The 15697-nt window shown below is 39.9% G+C and overlaps 1 protein-coding gene, 1 long non-coding RNA gene and 1 pseudogene across 2 annotated transcripts in view; 1 reads left to right on the top strand and 2 right to left on the bottom strand.

Annotated features, from left to right (window-relative positions):
• LOC117950530 (cytochrome P450 2J6-like) overlaps nucleotides 1–1575 on the bottom strand; it is a 5217-nt gene extending 3642 nt beyond the window's left edge. The window contains exons 1-4 of the mRNA XM_034881653.1: nucleotides 1306–1575; nucleotides 820–985; nucleotides 582–734; nucleotides 325–485 (exon numbers count right to left, since the gene is read on the bottom strand). Of these exons, the coding sequence (XP_034737544.1) occupies nucleotides 325–485; nucleotides 582–734; nucleotides 820–985; nucleotides 1306–1497 (672 nt within the window). The 5' untranslated portion in view covers nucleotides 1498–1575. The remainder of the gene's footprint in view (nucleotides 1–324; nucleotides 486–581; nucleotides 735–819; nucleotides 986–1305) is intronic.
• LOC117950537 overlaps nucleotides 1–10583 on the top strand; it is a 12793-nt gene extending 2210 nt beyond the window's left edge. The window contains exons 2-3 of the long non-coding RNA XR_004657932.1: nucleotides 6844–6847; nucleotides 10573–10583. This is a non-coding gene — a long non-coding RNA (uncharacterized LOC117950537). The remainder of the gene's footprint in view (nucleotides 1–6843; nucleotides 6848–10572) is intronic.
• LOC117950529 lies at nucleotides 6454–15473 on the bottom strand (annotated as a pseudogene).
• Nucleotides 15474–15697: the final 224 nt, after the last annotated feature.

Raw genomic sequence — 15697 nt, 5'->3', positions numbered from 1 at the left:
TGTTTAAATTGGTTTGATGTTCCGAAACACTTAAGTGTGACAAACATGCAAAGAAACAGGAAATGAGGAAGGGGGCAAGCACTTTTTCACACCACTGTATAATCAGGTCATCACAAAATGTCTTTTGTCAATACATTTAAATAATCAGCGAACGCAGCAGCCGCATATTGGCAGATGCTGATGCACATAAAAACGCAAATATCGGCCAGTTATATCGGCCGGCAGATAAAATTTGCCATCACTAGTCTTTGATGCCTTAGGAGAATCGCTGATGTGTCCCTAGAGCCTCATAAAAGGGAGGAGGGATGCTTCTTTCCAACTTACTAGAGCCCATACGGATCCCTCCAGATAAGCCATCTCAGTCAGATTCTTTAGCATGCTCTGGAAGTTATGGTCGCTGTAGTCAAACCGTCTCCCAAACACTATCTGGCAGATGATGTTGGCCACAGCGTCATTTAAGAGGGGCACAGGGTCAAATGGCTCACCTGAACAGCAGAAATGTCCTCAGTCTGACTATATTTTGTATTTAAATGCCATCAATCTTTGCTCTCTTTTCTATTCTGTTTTTTTTTTTTGCCAACCTTTTTCCTTCTCCATCGCCTCCTGCAGATGATGACTCTCCTCACAGATGCTCTGCTCCATGGAGCTCTTGGCCAAACCAAAGGTACGTAACGTGGCCATGGCAAAACGCCGTTGTTTCCTCCACACGTTCCCATTACTGAAGAAAAGACCCGCTGAAAGAGAGAGACCATACAGCGTTACTCAGGCAGGATTTAGAAGCCAGGTTTAGTACATTAAAACTGATGTACTGGGATTCACCTGAGTTCCCTGAATAAATTCTGGTCACCATTGGGCTGAATGGCCGGTCCACAAAGTTATCAGCCTGTGTGACAATTGCTTCCTTCACCATCTTCCACCCAGACACAAACACTGTTTTTTGTCTTCCCAGACGAATGCAGAACACATTCCCATAAACATCAGCTAGCTGTGGATGCGGGAGCAGAGAATAAGTGGCCTATTGTCTGGCATGTGACTCTGATAAGATGCATATTTCAGGACAATCATTTCTGTGATACTGTGACTTATCATCAACAGGTTTTTAGAATTGTTTTCTATTATAAACATTTTAATATTCTGTTTGAGCAGATTCTCATGTTTTTTTTAAATGTTCTCTTGTTTTAGGTTATGTCTCTACTTCAGGCAAAATTAGGGAAGTACATTGTATACAGAGTAAATGGGCATCTTCCTTCCACCTTCCACTTTTTCAAAAACTCTATACTGCAGAATATGAAAATACCATCTTACCTTGGTTAAGTAAATGTGAGGTTGTTTAGATTCAATATTGAATATGTTTCCTAAAAGAGGAAGAGATAGTGGTCCTGGTGGGAAGTTGGGTGGATCCTTTCTATTTAGAAAATACACTACGAGAAGAAAGGCAAAAATAAAAAGTAGCATTCCCCTCAGATCAAGCCACAGAAACAAATCGCACAGCCACATTGTGAGGCAGAGGAGAATGACTGAAGCGGATTACTTGCTAAATAATCAACTTCTAGTCACAGATGGGCTGGTATTCTGCTGACTCACAGCTCACGCAAATATAAAGACCCATGTATGTGTGTGTGTGACAGCGAGAGGGCATTACAAAGCAACATCAGAAGTTGGGGTGTAATGTGTTAGGGTTAGGTCAGTCATCAGTTTTTGACAAAGAAGAAGGATGTTTAAAGGAGTGAAAAAGACCGTCTTTGGTTAATTTATTACGAGTGCTGACAAAGTTGAGAAACGGTTCATGAGAGATTGGTACATATTTGCACCTTTTTAAAAAAAAAGTGTTTTTCCTGCTAGGAGGGACTGCCGTCCTTATCATCTCTTCTCTCATTTCGAATGGCATGCAAAAACCTCACCAGCTATGGATCTATGGTATGTTGTGTTTTTACTAATAAAGTATAAACTCAACCAATTCAGCTTGGGTTTAATTTGATGGAACGTGTTTTAGGAAATATTTATACATTTTGTCAATAGTAACTACGAGGACAAAGGGAAATGTCTTATTAACAGTGCTACATGACTTTGGCCATAATGTGATCATGGTCCTGAGCCACATGGGGAAATGAAAAAAATAAATGAAAAACAAGAATTACTGTATGGAAAACAACTTTTGCATATATAAATGAATGTACTAAATGGGTCCATCCCTGCAAGAAAAGCTGAACAGAGTAACACTTTCCATTTCAAGTCTCTGCATGCTCCACGGTGGCCTTGCGCTTGACGGGAGCTTTGATTGGTAAAAGCCGATCACCAGGAGGTCCTGGGAAGTAAAGGCAAAGAAGTTTTATTTGTATGCCTTTCTCAGAAGCAATGCAATTCAAGGTGCTTTACATAAAACGTTAAACACGTCATTATTCACATCACATTTGTGTAGTAAAGAAAAACTAACTACTCCTCTGAAGAAGGGTTACTACCCTTATGAAAAACAGAAATCATTTGTTGTCCTTCTGAAAAACTAACTAATAATTCATTGCTCTTTCAAAAACAGTGACTAAACATTAACTACCTTTTTTTTGTGTAACTTATTGTAAAGTGTTACCCAAGACCTTTTTAAACATAATGTAATGTGTGTGCAGGTTAATTAAAGGTGAATGCCCCAAACTGTTTCATAGCCTTTCATGACTTTTATTCAATTCACAACTATAGTTTTTCTTTGATGGCAATACAGGATAACAGTGTTAACTACCTTTAAACAGTGGCATAGATCTTAACACTCTGCTCCAACTCCCCTTTAATACAACAAAAGAATAACACATTTAAGGATATAAGCAATACCATGAATCAAACAATATACACCCATAACACCCACAGACAAATACGCATACTGGTCTTATATCATTGACTATAAGAGATATTCAGACGAGCCTCATCGCACCTTCACGCTATAAACACAGTAAACAAACGTTCACATACTGAATGGTGTGGGTGGGGGGGAAATCGATACAGCATAGTATCGCGATATTTCCAGTTGCAATACTGTATCCACCAAGTATCGATCTTTTATTATTTAAATTGCACACATGATTGCACACGACAATTTAACTTTTTGGTAGTAGAATGACCAAATCAATTGCTTATTCAGTCCACCAGATGGCGCTGTGTGTTTTCAGGCGAGGTCAGCAGGGGGACTGTCAGCGTGCAGGAGGATGTAGATAAAATAAACACGGCAGCATCAGAGAAAGAAATCAGAAATGTTCCGTCTGCGTTTAAATCAAGTGTTAGAAACTTTTTAGGATTTTTTAACAAGGAGGGGGCAACTGAGATGGATAGGAGACATGCGATTTACAAGGAGTGTCGTATGCAAATAAAACACTCAGAGAATACCACCAACATGAGGGCTCATCTCACGCGCCACTATCCAGAGTTAGCGTTAGCCGAGGACGGTGAAGCTAATGCTAAACCAGCTCCACCGAATAACCAACCAATACTGGACACACTTAGGCTGTTGGCGTGTTCCAAATCGCGCACTTCTGTACTAAATACTAACTTTTTGAGTAGGCCTACATAGTGCGTTCACATTGTCGAAGTGCGGTCAAATGCAGTACACTTTAATACCCGTATGGTGCACTCAAAACGGGCAGAAAATTAACTAAACGAGGAATAAAGGTCCGTCATTTAGGGGCGACGATGGCCATCAGACCGTAGAAGGATCCCCTGGAGAGTCTGAAGTCCCCCCTCATGTCCCTGTCCCCGTCAGACTACGGCCTGCAGAACTACAAGCACATTTTTTTTTTAAAAAATTATACTGAAAGTATTTAACTTTGTTATCTTTTGTATTACATGTTGCATGACTGTTGCAAGCATATAATGTTGCATATACGAATAGAGGAATGGGATCTATTTAAATGTCAATTCTGTTCAATTCTGCTTTCACTATTGTATCGTCATGTATGAAGACAATTTAGAAGAAAAATACAACTTATATAAAATATGTAATGTTTTTTCTATTAGGTAAGTTGTAAGGAAAATGCTTCACAACAACAGTCTTATCTCTGGGCCACACGGATGTCCTCATGAAACCGTTGAGCATTAAAATGAACAGTAATATATTAACGTTACTTATCTTTAGAGAATAAACATAAGCATATACATAAAAGAGTGGACTGCAAAGAATAGGTATAATTGATTAGTTGAAAAGAGTGCAGTAACAAGAAGGGAATATTGCAATACAGTTTGTACAGTTTTCAGCTAATGGCGGGGGGCATGACGGTGGCGTCGCTGTCGTCATCCTGGTGTGACACGGAGCAAATAAAAACCACATTTATTTTTGTTAAAGTATCAAAAACAAAGCGGGAATTATTTTTTCACGAAAAATTATAACAGACTGGAATGCTCTCCCGCCCTTGGTGAAATTCCCAATTAAACAGAAGAAGAAGGGATGAAATTTGATCGTCATTTCCGGTAAGTGCACATGGCAGTGCGCGATTTGAGACAACACTCCTCTGTCAAAATTAACGCACTATGCAAGACTGTACGTAGTGCACGAAGTAGGCCTACTTCTGTAAGTGCACTAACGTAAGTGCGCGATTTGAGACAACACTCCTCTAACGAAATTTACGCACTATGCAAGACTGTACGCAGTGCACGAAGTGTGCTTCTGTAAGTGCACTAACGTAAGTGCGCGATTTGAGACACAGCCAAAGCTACTTCTAAATTCAGAGGCAGCGAAGAAAATAACTCAAGCCCTTGCCTACTTCATGTGCAAAAACCTGCGTCCATACAACGTTGTGGAAAATGAGGGTTTTTGTCACTTGCTAAAAACACAGGAACCAAGGTACTTAACTCCATCGCGCCGCTTTTTCACGGATACAGCCGTACCCAAGCCCAACCCAAGGTAGGCTACTTAAAGGGGTGATAGAATGCAAAACCGATTTTACCTTGTCATATGTGAATAACGACAGTTCAGTGGATAAATAGGACATACATAGAAGCTCAAAATCCTATCGACATGCCTTTTCTCTGAAAATCTCACATTTTGAAACTGCCGCTGAAAACGGGCGAATCCCAACAAAGCTAAAAGATGACGTCAGGATCTCCATCTTCGTCTTCTGTTGCTCTGTCAGCCGCAGCAAAGCTCGTCATGTACCCCTGACTGCAGACCAACCAATCAGCGCGCAGCTTCTTTAAATATTCATGAGCAGACCATATAAGGCAGAACATTTTTCGTTTCAAGCCAGGTCAATTTAGCAGGGTAGTATGAGGGCCAAAAGAACAGCAAAAGCAACATTTCCAGCCCAACAAATGTCACGTACCCTATCAGGAGACCTCAAGGAACAGCGTGATATAGTCCATACAACCATTCTATCATCCCTTTAACTCCATCGCGCCGCTTTTTCACGGATACAGCCGTACCCAAGCCTTACAGAGAAGTAAGCTTAAAGTTCAGGGAAGTTTTAAAACAGCAGAACGTGTTGCATTGACTTGTGATGCATGGACGTCACAGGCAGTGGATTCCTGTGTGACTATTACAGCTCATTTTCTCACAGAAGACTGTCACCTGCTGTCTCACGTTCTCCAAACTAGAGCAGTACAGGAAAGTCCCACCGGGGGCAAACATTGCTCACCTTCTGCAAAATGCAGCACAAGAATGGGGGATTGCAGACAAAAACCTGGGCTAACAGGGCCGTTGCCATTCAGTTAGCGGGACACCTCCACCTTAAGTGTTTGCACACAAAATGTTTTTGAACTTTTGTTAGTTCTAAGGTTGGCAGCAAACAGTAGTACATTTTGTTAACTTGTTGCTTTTGATTCAATTTTAACATTTGCAAGTCGCATTGTAAAAATATACCTGTAGTAGCATAGCAGTGCATACCTGTTGGAATTACAGACTAGTCCACCTTAATTAAATGCAAACAGTTCAGTTTGCCAGGTGTATACAACATTTATAACATATTCATGAAAGTGTTGGTTTGTTAGTCAGCTTGACAGTCACATTTTACAGCAATAAAATTCATGTGAGATAAACAAACAGATGTTGACAACGTTTAAAGTTCATAGTCTAACCGACAACAACTTATTACACAAAGAGAGAGTATAAACCGTAGGCCTACATGAGACAATCAAACCGTGAAAGCTTCATGAAAAATAATGACAGCTTTCTCTCCTAAAGCGTTCTGTTACAATAGACCGTACAAAGAATGGATGTAGCAGCAGTGACGTTTGGCAATTTGGCCATAGCCATCTTGTCTTTTCCAAACCGGATGTGACAGTTGTGTGGAGCTTTTAGGGATCACACAGCTAATGGTGTGTTGGAAGCCAGAGCTGGGAATGATCAATGTAATTCCAATTTAATGAATACATAGGGATTTATAGGCGTCATTTGGAGTCAGACACATTGTCCCGAAAGGGAGGACGCACAGGAGGAAACGCCCAACTTGTTGTGTTGACAAAGAATTCTCTATACTCTATACAAGCAGCACCACCCCCCCAACCCCCTACTGGAACTTAAATAGAATGCCGCTTTAAGGAAATTCTGCATTAGCTTGACTTTTTAGAGTTGGAAGCTCCATCCATTATTTTTACATTCTGTGTTTGTTACACATTGTGTAGATGATAATGATTCAGTGAGATATGGTATAATTCAGCGATCCTTGGCATAAACATTGAAGGAGTGTGGTACAAGTGTTACTCCAATAACTCCTTCTGTACTTATCTCTACTCCATCAGGAACGGAGAAAGAGAACTTCTGTAGTAAACCGACCAAAAACAGGAACAGCTCCATTTGGCGAGGCAAATTTTCCCTCAGCATTCAGGAAGTGTCCAGGATTAAAGGTGTCTGGTGTCAGGCGTCGGTGTCAGGCATGTTAGGTCTGTGCCATTCTTGGAAGTCGGGTCTGTCCGATCACTCTATCTATCTCTGCCTTGACTATGTCTAGAAAAACAAGGCATTTAAAGGAATAAAGCTTGTAGCAACAGACTGAAAAATAAATCATGTGAATTTTATTACCAGCCAAAATTATATTGTTTGTGTTCACTGGCGTGTTAAATTCTGCTGAAGTTGAACTCGAAGAAAATAAAGTGTCTAGAAACATTGGCGCAGCCTCGCTGCTACAAGTGCTAGTGAAGTTATGTACTGACCACGTGTGGAACATGTCCTCCATGTGCATAGATTATGTCCGTGTTTGCCACAGCTGTCCTTGTACACGTCTGTTCCTTTATATAATTGAGCCTTTAATATGACATGCTTACATGCTAAACTAAGATGATGATAAGCACGCTGTCATTGTGAAATGTAAGCATACTGACATACACCGGTACCGCCACTTTGCCAGTAATTCACTTTTCTGATCCTGCAAAATGATTGGGGGAAAACAGGCATAACCGTCCCCAACAATATATTGATGCCTTCCTTTCTGGTTTGCTTTCTCATCTTACAGATCACACTCCGCTCTTGTGGTGGCCATTTCAACAACATTTTTATGGAAACACAAATGATTTAGCTATGGTCAGGATTCTGTATTCTGCCCATTTTCACTAATTTATCATGTCTGTATCCACTCTTGTTTTTGAAAGGCTCAGTTTTTCCCATCCAGCAGCTTGTAAGTTATGGTGTTTTTACCATGTTGGTAGTGCATCCCACCCATAGACTGTTAATTTTAATAATAATATACATTCTATGACCTCAGCTTTTAGGCATTTTTCTGTTGTTTGCTAGCTGGACCTTCACGTGATACAAAGTAATTAGAGAGCAAAGAGTTGTTTTCCACTTCAGTGGGGGTGGGACTTAAAATGGGCCAATGGTCGAACATTTCACCTACTCTGAATATCAGGGTTTCTGATGAGGAAAACCAATGCCCACAGAAAGTAGTGAAAGTTGTCTCTGATCCAGCCACAAATAGATCCAGAGTGCACAAAGCCAGATTGGTCTCAGTGAAGCCCAGACCGGTCTCTTTGTGCTATTTATAAATGCAGAGAAGATACGGTATTGAATGGCTGGTAGATTGACAGGAAGATCTAAACAATGGTGTGCAGTGAAACTATTACCGTACATTCTCCATTTTAATGATGAAAGCGTCAATGTAGTCCCTGGGATTGCTGTGGTCCAGGTCCTTCTTATGACTCTTTATCTCCTGACTGATGAAGTCTAGGATGGTGTAGTTGTAGCTGAATATTTTATTGTGAGGACCTGGCAAGTGCTTCATCACTCCAGGGAATGACTCATACAACTGCTCAGAAGAAAACAGAATGTCACATTTCATCACCTTTTACATTTTGTGCTGAACTTAGACCACAGGCATGGGCCTCTCCAATAATCCCACCAGAATGCTGTGTCTCTGAACATGATTGAACTAAATGGATGTTACTGACTTACCATACCCCATACAGAGACCCCCAGCCTAACAGCTTCAGATATATGCTTTAGCAAAGAAATGGGATGTTTTCCTCCTGAAATCGACGATCATCTCCTTCGTCTTGCTGGTGTAAAGCTGAAGCTGGTTGAGCTAACACCAGCTGACAAAGTCCTTGATAATCAACCTGTATTCCAGATCGTTCCCCTAAGACACATATCCAACAACGGCTGTGTTATCTAAGAACTTCTGGATGTGGCCGTGGGTGGTGCTGTGCGTAAAGTCTGAGGTATAGAGGGTGAAAAGGAAGGGGGAGAGCACCGTACCCTGAGGGTCACCTGTGCTGCAGTGCACCATGTCAGACACACAGTGATGAAGCCTTTATCCATGGGATACTGTATATCGTGTTACCATCAGAGGTCACTAAAATGCAGTCTACAAAGCCTTGGGAGTGTTATGCACCATCACACGCATGGTCAAAGTGCAAGACATTTTGCAACTGCATATTTCATTGTGCTTCACCCAACTTTTTCTTGCGTAATGGGTTTTATAAAAGAGGCCCCAACACATTCCTTGCTGTTTGCTGGTCTTTGGCGGCAATATTGGTGTAATTACACTGGTCCAATTAAATACGGCCACGCATCATACATATGTCCTTTCCACATTTCCACTGTAAGACACTGTGAAAACTACAAAGAAAATAAACACATAAAATGCAATGAGTCAAATATACTTTTTTCAGTCATTTTACAGTCTGTAAAATTTACTAGTTTCCCTAACTAGACGGGCCCCACAATGTTAGCGTCACAACAGTACAGAAAGTGCATTAAATGCAAAGAAATTACAACAAATATAACAAGGCTGAAATACAAAAGCACAATTACCGTATGCACGTCTTGGACCATGCAAAATCTTAGTATGAGTCCATACATTTTTCCTCTGCTGCCACGTTGGCGCTCTCTGTATACTTTTTAACCCACAATGCAACAGGTGTGGCCTTCGCTAACCTCTGGTCATTTGACCTTTGACCTCAACATAAAAAATAGCATTTGTTATAAAGAACAAATAGTAAACAAAAGATATTCTTAATGTAAAATAATTTTAGTACAATTTTAGATCAAACATCCCTTTTTAAACTTATGTATTACATTTTTAAGGTTTTTAATTACCGTAAGAATTTACACACTAATGGAATTATCAAAAATATGGACTAACATGTAATCTCAGTAGCACTGTCCCTCAGACAGTTACAATCGGAGAGGAGAGTAATTATTGCCGTTTCTTCTAACCTGACAAGAGTACTGATGACATCTTCATGAATAGCTAATTTCTTGTGCAGACAAAATTTAGCAGAGGCTGTAGTGGCAAACTCACCTTAACATTGAACAAAACAAACTAAAAACTCAATGTCCAACAGCCACTGAGGCACCGAAGGAGTAAATCTTAAGCAGAGATAAAAACGTTCATTGTCCAGGCAGAGATGGCATTCTGTGTGGTTTATTAGTCCCATATATCGGTAAACAAACATTTCACTATAAGGAGCAATGGCATTTCTATGGTCTTTGGCTCTGAGGCTCTGGTAAAAAATCATAAGCCCTCCCCGGTGTCTATCTCCCCAAGTGCAATCATTATTATAGTTGTCATAGTGTATCCACCACCATTTTGCAAACCACTGGGGCTGAAAAGAGAAAAATCTTTATCTCCAAAATGTCTACCAGGAAAAGTGGCTGGCAACACTGAGTTGATGTTGTTGATGTTCCCTCGTCGACTGCCCAGGTGCTGCTAGCTTGGCTTCCAACATTAGCTCCCTCGTGGTCTGTTAGTGCAGTCAGATGTGCGTCACTTTGGGACACATAGCCAAAGATGCTAACAAGAGACTTCAGTAATGTCAGTAAAGTTTGTTCACGGCTGGCTACAAGGTAGCAATTAAACACAACAAAGGCTAACAATCAAACAATCATAGATGGCTAAAACGTTTTTGAATTGACTGCTAGCTTAGCTACAAGCTAGCAATCAAACACAACAAAGGCCATCGCTTGAATGGAGTTTTGAGATAACGTTAGCAATTAAACAATCATAGATTGCTAAAACATTTTTGTGATTTTATAATTTTGGATTACGTTAATATTTATCATCAATTTATTAAAAATAAATGTTTTCTAAATATTGGTTGTAGTTAGTAATTTGTCCTTTTCCTAAGGTGTGCTCAGGTGCTGCTTAAAGGACTTTTAACAAACAGCTTAATTGTAATTAAAAAAAAAGGTGGTTTATAAAATCAAAGTCAAAAAGAAACTGGACAAACAAGTGTCATTATTGCAAGATTTAAAAAAATATATAAAAACAACTTACACTACATTAAACCGTAGGCCTACATGAGACAATCAAACAACAGTGAAAGGTTCATGAAAAATAATGACAGCTTTTTCTCCTTAAGAGTTCTGTTACAATAGACCATAAAAATAATGAATGTAGCAGCAGTGATGTTTGTCAATTTGACCAAAACTGTCTTATTTTTTTTCGAAACCGGACATGACTTTTGTTGAATGAAAGGTTGGAACTTTTAAGTATGACACAGCGAGGGAAAGAGAGGGAAAAGAGGGAAAATTGCAGATTTTCAACCCTTCTGAAGTGTTTTAGTAGACTTTTATTGATAAATGCGGACCTCCAAGTACTGGTGCAGTTCATCTGCACATATAGCTAGTTAAACAAAAAAATGGCAAATGTTCCCTTAAGTAAGAAGCTGATGCTAGCACTAGCTAGTTAGGCTCGGTTGGAAAGGTGCTACTGAACACTGAACAAGACGCTTTTTTAAGAAGTAAATAAACGCAGCAATAAAACAGCACACAAAAGCAAGTTTGGCTCTTTTATGTACAAAGTGCCATGGATACGCCTTGCTAAACCTCTATTATGATTAACATGTGGCATTTACCCTACGCCAGGGCTGTAGTCAAGACCACCTTTGTCGAGTCCAAGACCAGGACTAGTCAAGACTAAGTCAAGACTGAGTCCAAGACAGAAAAAAAAGTCTCATGCATAAAATTATCAAAATAATAATTTGGGGCTACTTGTCGATATAAAAGCAAAAACAGTGTCACTACACCCAGGATTTGTGAGTATAGCCAGTCCCCTTGATATCATACAATCTAATCTAAAGAAAACGTAATGACATGGTGATAGCTCATAATAGCAGTGTTAGAACTGATACTGCTACAATAGGTAGTACTGCTGAGCCTTTGAGCAACTAAATGACAATAGAGCTTTACTCCAGATGTAGGGTAAAAAAAGACATAAACTTAATAAGGACACATGGACTCGGTCAAGACCAAAAGCCATATTTGGCGAAACCAGTGGCCAAGACCGAATACCAAATACCAGCGAGTCCAAGACCATAGACAAACGGTCTTGAGTTTGGACTCAAGTCCAAGACCGGACTGGAGTACTTCAGATCGGCCCTACACATGACCTGCGTTATCGTCTTTTTAAAATATATATGTGACTATAATTTACAAAATAGATATCATGCTTTATTGAAAAAGACTTCTCTATAGATACCAGCTTATTCCCCCCCTGCTGGAATTTAAATAAAATGCAGCTTTGAGGAAATTTTGCATTAGCTTGACTTTTTAGACTTGGAAGCTCCAGACATTATTTTTACATTCTGTGTTTGTTACAAATTGTGTAGATGAAAAATGATTCAGTGAGATATGCTATAGCTCAGCGATCCTTGGCATAAACATTAAATGGGTATGGTACACGTGTTATTCCAACAACGCCTTCTGTACTTAACTCTACTCCATCAGGAACGGAGAAAGAGAACTTCTGTAGTAAACCGACCAAAAACAGGAACAGCTCCATTTTGGCGAGGCCTTCTCCAAGACACACACGTTTCCCTAAAGAGTCCACAAACACACATTTGGTGTAACAGCTGAAAGTAAAACATATATTCTCGTTCAGGTTAGGCGAAAGATTAAGGTGAATGTGGTTTACCTGCAGAGAAAGGCAGGAAAGCATCTCTTTTCACAAATTTTCCCTCAGCATTCAGGAAGTGTCCAGGATTAAAGGTGTCTGGCGTCTCCCATTCAGTCTTGTCAAACAGCACAGAGGTCAGGTTGGGCATCAAGGACGTACCCTAAAAAACAAAAAGATCAATAGGTAAACGTCAATTAATTCTGAAATGACACTCATATTACAGAGATAATCCTCTTTATACTTAAATTGAATGTGTACTAAATGCACCTTGGGTATGACGTAACCACCCAGTGTTGTGTCCTTGGCAGCCATTCTAAGTGCATTGAGGGGAACAATGTTTCCCATCCTCTGTATCTCGTGGATGACAGCGTCGGTGTAAGGCAGGTTAGGTCTGTCTGCCATTCTTGGAAGTCGGGTCTGTCCGATCACTCTGTCTATCTCTGCCTGGACTTTGTCTAGAAAAACAAGCGATTTAAAGGAATAAAACTTGTAGCAACAGGCTGTGAAAAAGTTAATGTGAATGACATCTTAAGCCGAATTATACTGTTTGTGTTCACTAGCTTGTTAAATTCTGCTGAAGTTAAATAAAGTGTCCAGACACATTGGCACAGCCTTACTGGAACAAGTGGTAGTGAAGCGATGTAGGCCTACTGTCCATGTTTGGAACATTTCCTCCCTGCGCATAGTATTAACAAAGCTACTAAACGTCGGTGGTTGCCACAGCTGTCCTTGTACTCGTCTGTTCCTTTATAAAATTGAGCCTTTATTGCAAAATGCTCACAAAACCTGTTAGTTGTGTGTTAGCAAGCTAAAACGCGTGGAAACTTTTGAACTAATCCACATTCCACTATAACACAAGTTGGATACTGTCCAAATGCTTTGGCCTAAATAACAGATAAATAGTTAGGCTTAAACTGACGTGGATATTTGACTTGGTAACGAAATGTGCGTTACACATGTAACGCAAAACATTATCTTGTTGTCAAGATTCTGTATTCTTCCCATTTCCATTGATTCCTCATGTCTGTATCCAATCTTGTTTTCAAAGGCTCCGTCTTTCCGGTCCAGCAGCTTTTAAGTTATGGGGTCTTTACCATGTTGGTACCCATAGACTGTTAATATTAATAATAATATACAGTCTATGATCCCACCAAACACAGCTTTTAGGCATTGTTCTGTTGTTTGCTAGGTGGACCTTCACGCGATACATAGTCATTAGAGAACCAAGAGTTGTTTTGTCTCTATGGGCGAACATGTCACCTACTCTGAATATCAGGGTTTTTGATGAGGAAAACCAAAGCCCACAGCAAAGTAGTGAAGGTTGTCTCTGATCCAGCCACAAATAGATCCAGAGTGCAAAAAGCCAGATTGGTCTCAGTGAAGCCCAGACCGGTCTCTTTGTGCTATTCAGAAAAGCAGAGAAGATACAGAATTGATTGGCTGGTAGATTGGTAGGAAGGGCTAAACAGTGTTGTGCAGTGCAACTGCTACCGTACATTCTCCATTTCAATGATGAAAGCATCAATGTAGTCCCTGGGATTGCTGTGGTCCAGGTCCTTCTTATGACTCTTTATCTCTTGACTGATGAAGTCTAGGATGGCGTAGTTGTAGCTGAATATTTTATTGTGAGGACCTGGTAAGTGCTTCATCACTCCAGGGAATGACTCATACAGCTGCCCAGAAGAAAACAGAATGTCAAATTTCATCACCTTTTACATTTTGTAATGAACTTGGACCACAGGCAAGAGCCTCGCCAATAATCATGATTGAACTAAATGGATACTACTGACTTACCGTACCCCATACAGAGCCCTCCAGCCAAACAGAGTCAGACATATACTTCATCATGGTCTGAAAGTTTTGGTCGTTGTAGTCAAACCGTTTCCCGAACACCAGCTGGCAAAGAATGTTGGACACAGCATTGTTAAAGAAGCCTGCTGGGTTGAAAGGTTCACCTGGACGAGAGGACACCACAGTCAAGAAAATGCTTTACTGCTGAAGAGATGCTTATTATGAGCTTATTATGCAAACCTCTCTCCTTCTCTATCTCCTCCTGCAGATGTCGGATCTCCTCACAGATACTCTGCTCCATGGAAACCATTGCCCAGGCCAAAGTTACGGAAGGTAGATAAGCCAAAGCGTCGCTGTCTCTTCCATATTTCACCATTGCTTGCGAACAGACCACCTAGACACAAACATGCAGACGAAATAAAGTCAATGACTCACAGGAACTAATTCCTGCAGAGCATGAGACAAGAGAAAGGGAGAGATTTGTACACCTGAGTCTCCTGAGCATAACCTGTCAGCAATTGCACTGTATGGTCGATCCACAAAATTCTCAGCTTGTGTCACTATGGCTTCCTTCACCATCTTGTAGCCAGACACAAACACCATCTTCTCACTTCCAAGGCGGACACTGAACACCTTCCCATAGATGTCAGCCAGCTGTGGACGACACATTTGGAAACAAACATTAATGAATCACAACACACCACTGTCTGCATCATGTGCATTTTTTAATTGTTCAAAAACAAAATCTACAAATGTGCAATGAGAAACAAATGGGCAACCAGGTTACTAAAATCCGAATTTACAATTATATATACACTTTAACCACTAGATGTCAGTATCTGCCATAGATTTCTATAGTACATAGAAATGGGTAGATTAAACACAACTGCACATTTCCTGAAGAATGTAAACAATGTAAAGTACATTTACAATGTGAACTATTAAAATAATTTTAATTTCTAAAATATGTTTAGTATATTGGCAAAGTTGTCCATGTTATTATTGTTATATTAAATGATTTAACATTTACATAATACACATAATAGTTTTAATGTATTAAAATGTGTCAGAACTAAATCACACTAACACGAAAAAAGGATTTTATTATACCTTACCTTAGTAAAATAAATGTGTGGATGTGTCATATCTACACTGAAGAAATTTCCCACAAGAGGAAGAGGCAGAGGTCCTGGAGGATAATTTGGAGGATTCCTGAACTTTAGGAAGTCTGCTATCAGGATAGAAATAAAAATAAACAGGAAAAGCACTTTCGGATCAAAACCCAGCAAAACATTATAAAGCCACATTGTTAAAGGAAGTTAATCTTAGATATTTTGAAGACCTTTCACTACACTACCGACAACTTATCTAACAACTCACACTTACATAACCAGATAAAGACACTCCTACCTTTACTTTGGACAACAAGATCTGTGTACGTATTGAGCAACATCAATCTCAGTTAGTAATATGATAACACTGATGTCCAAAACCTGTCTTTCAGTAACCTTGGACTTTGGGAATAGATTGTGTCAAGAGTCAGCAGGTAAACACACGTCGTCTGTATGAAATGTCTGTATCGTCACTGCGCCGCATTTTTATGA

This window comes from Etheostoma cragini, chromosome 9, assembly GCF_013103735.1.
Source record: "Etheostoma cragini isolate CJK2018 chromosome 9, CSU_Ecrag_1.0, whole genome shotgun sequence".
Classification (NCBI taxonomy): domain Eukaryota; kingdom Metazoa; phylum Chordata; class Actinopteri; order Perciformes; family Percidae; genus Etheostoma; species Etheostoma cragini.
The sequence above is the reverse complement of the archived record's forward strand: the minus strand, read 5'-3'. Positions and strand labels throughout refer to the sequence as shown.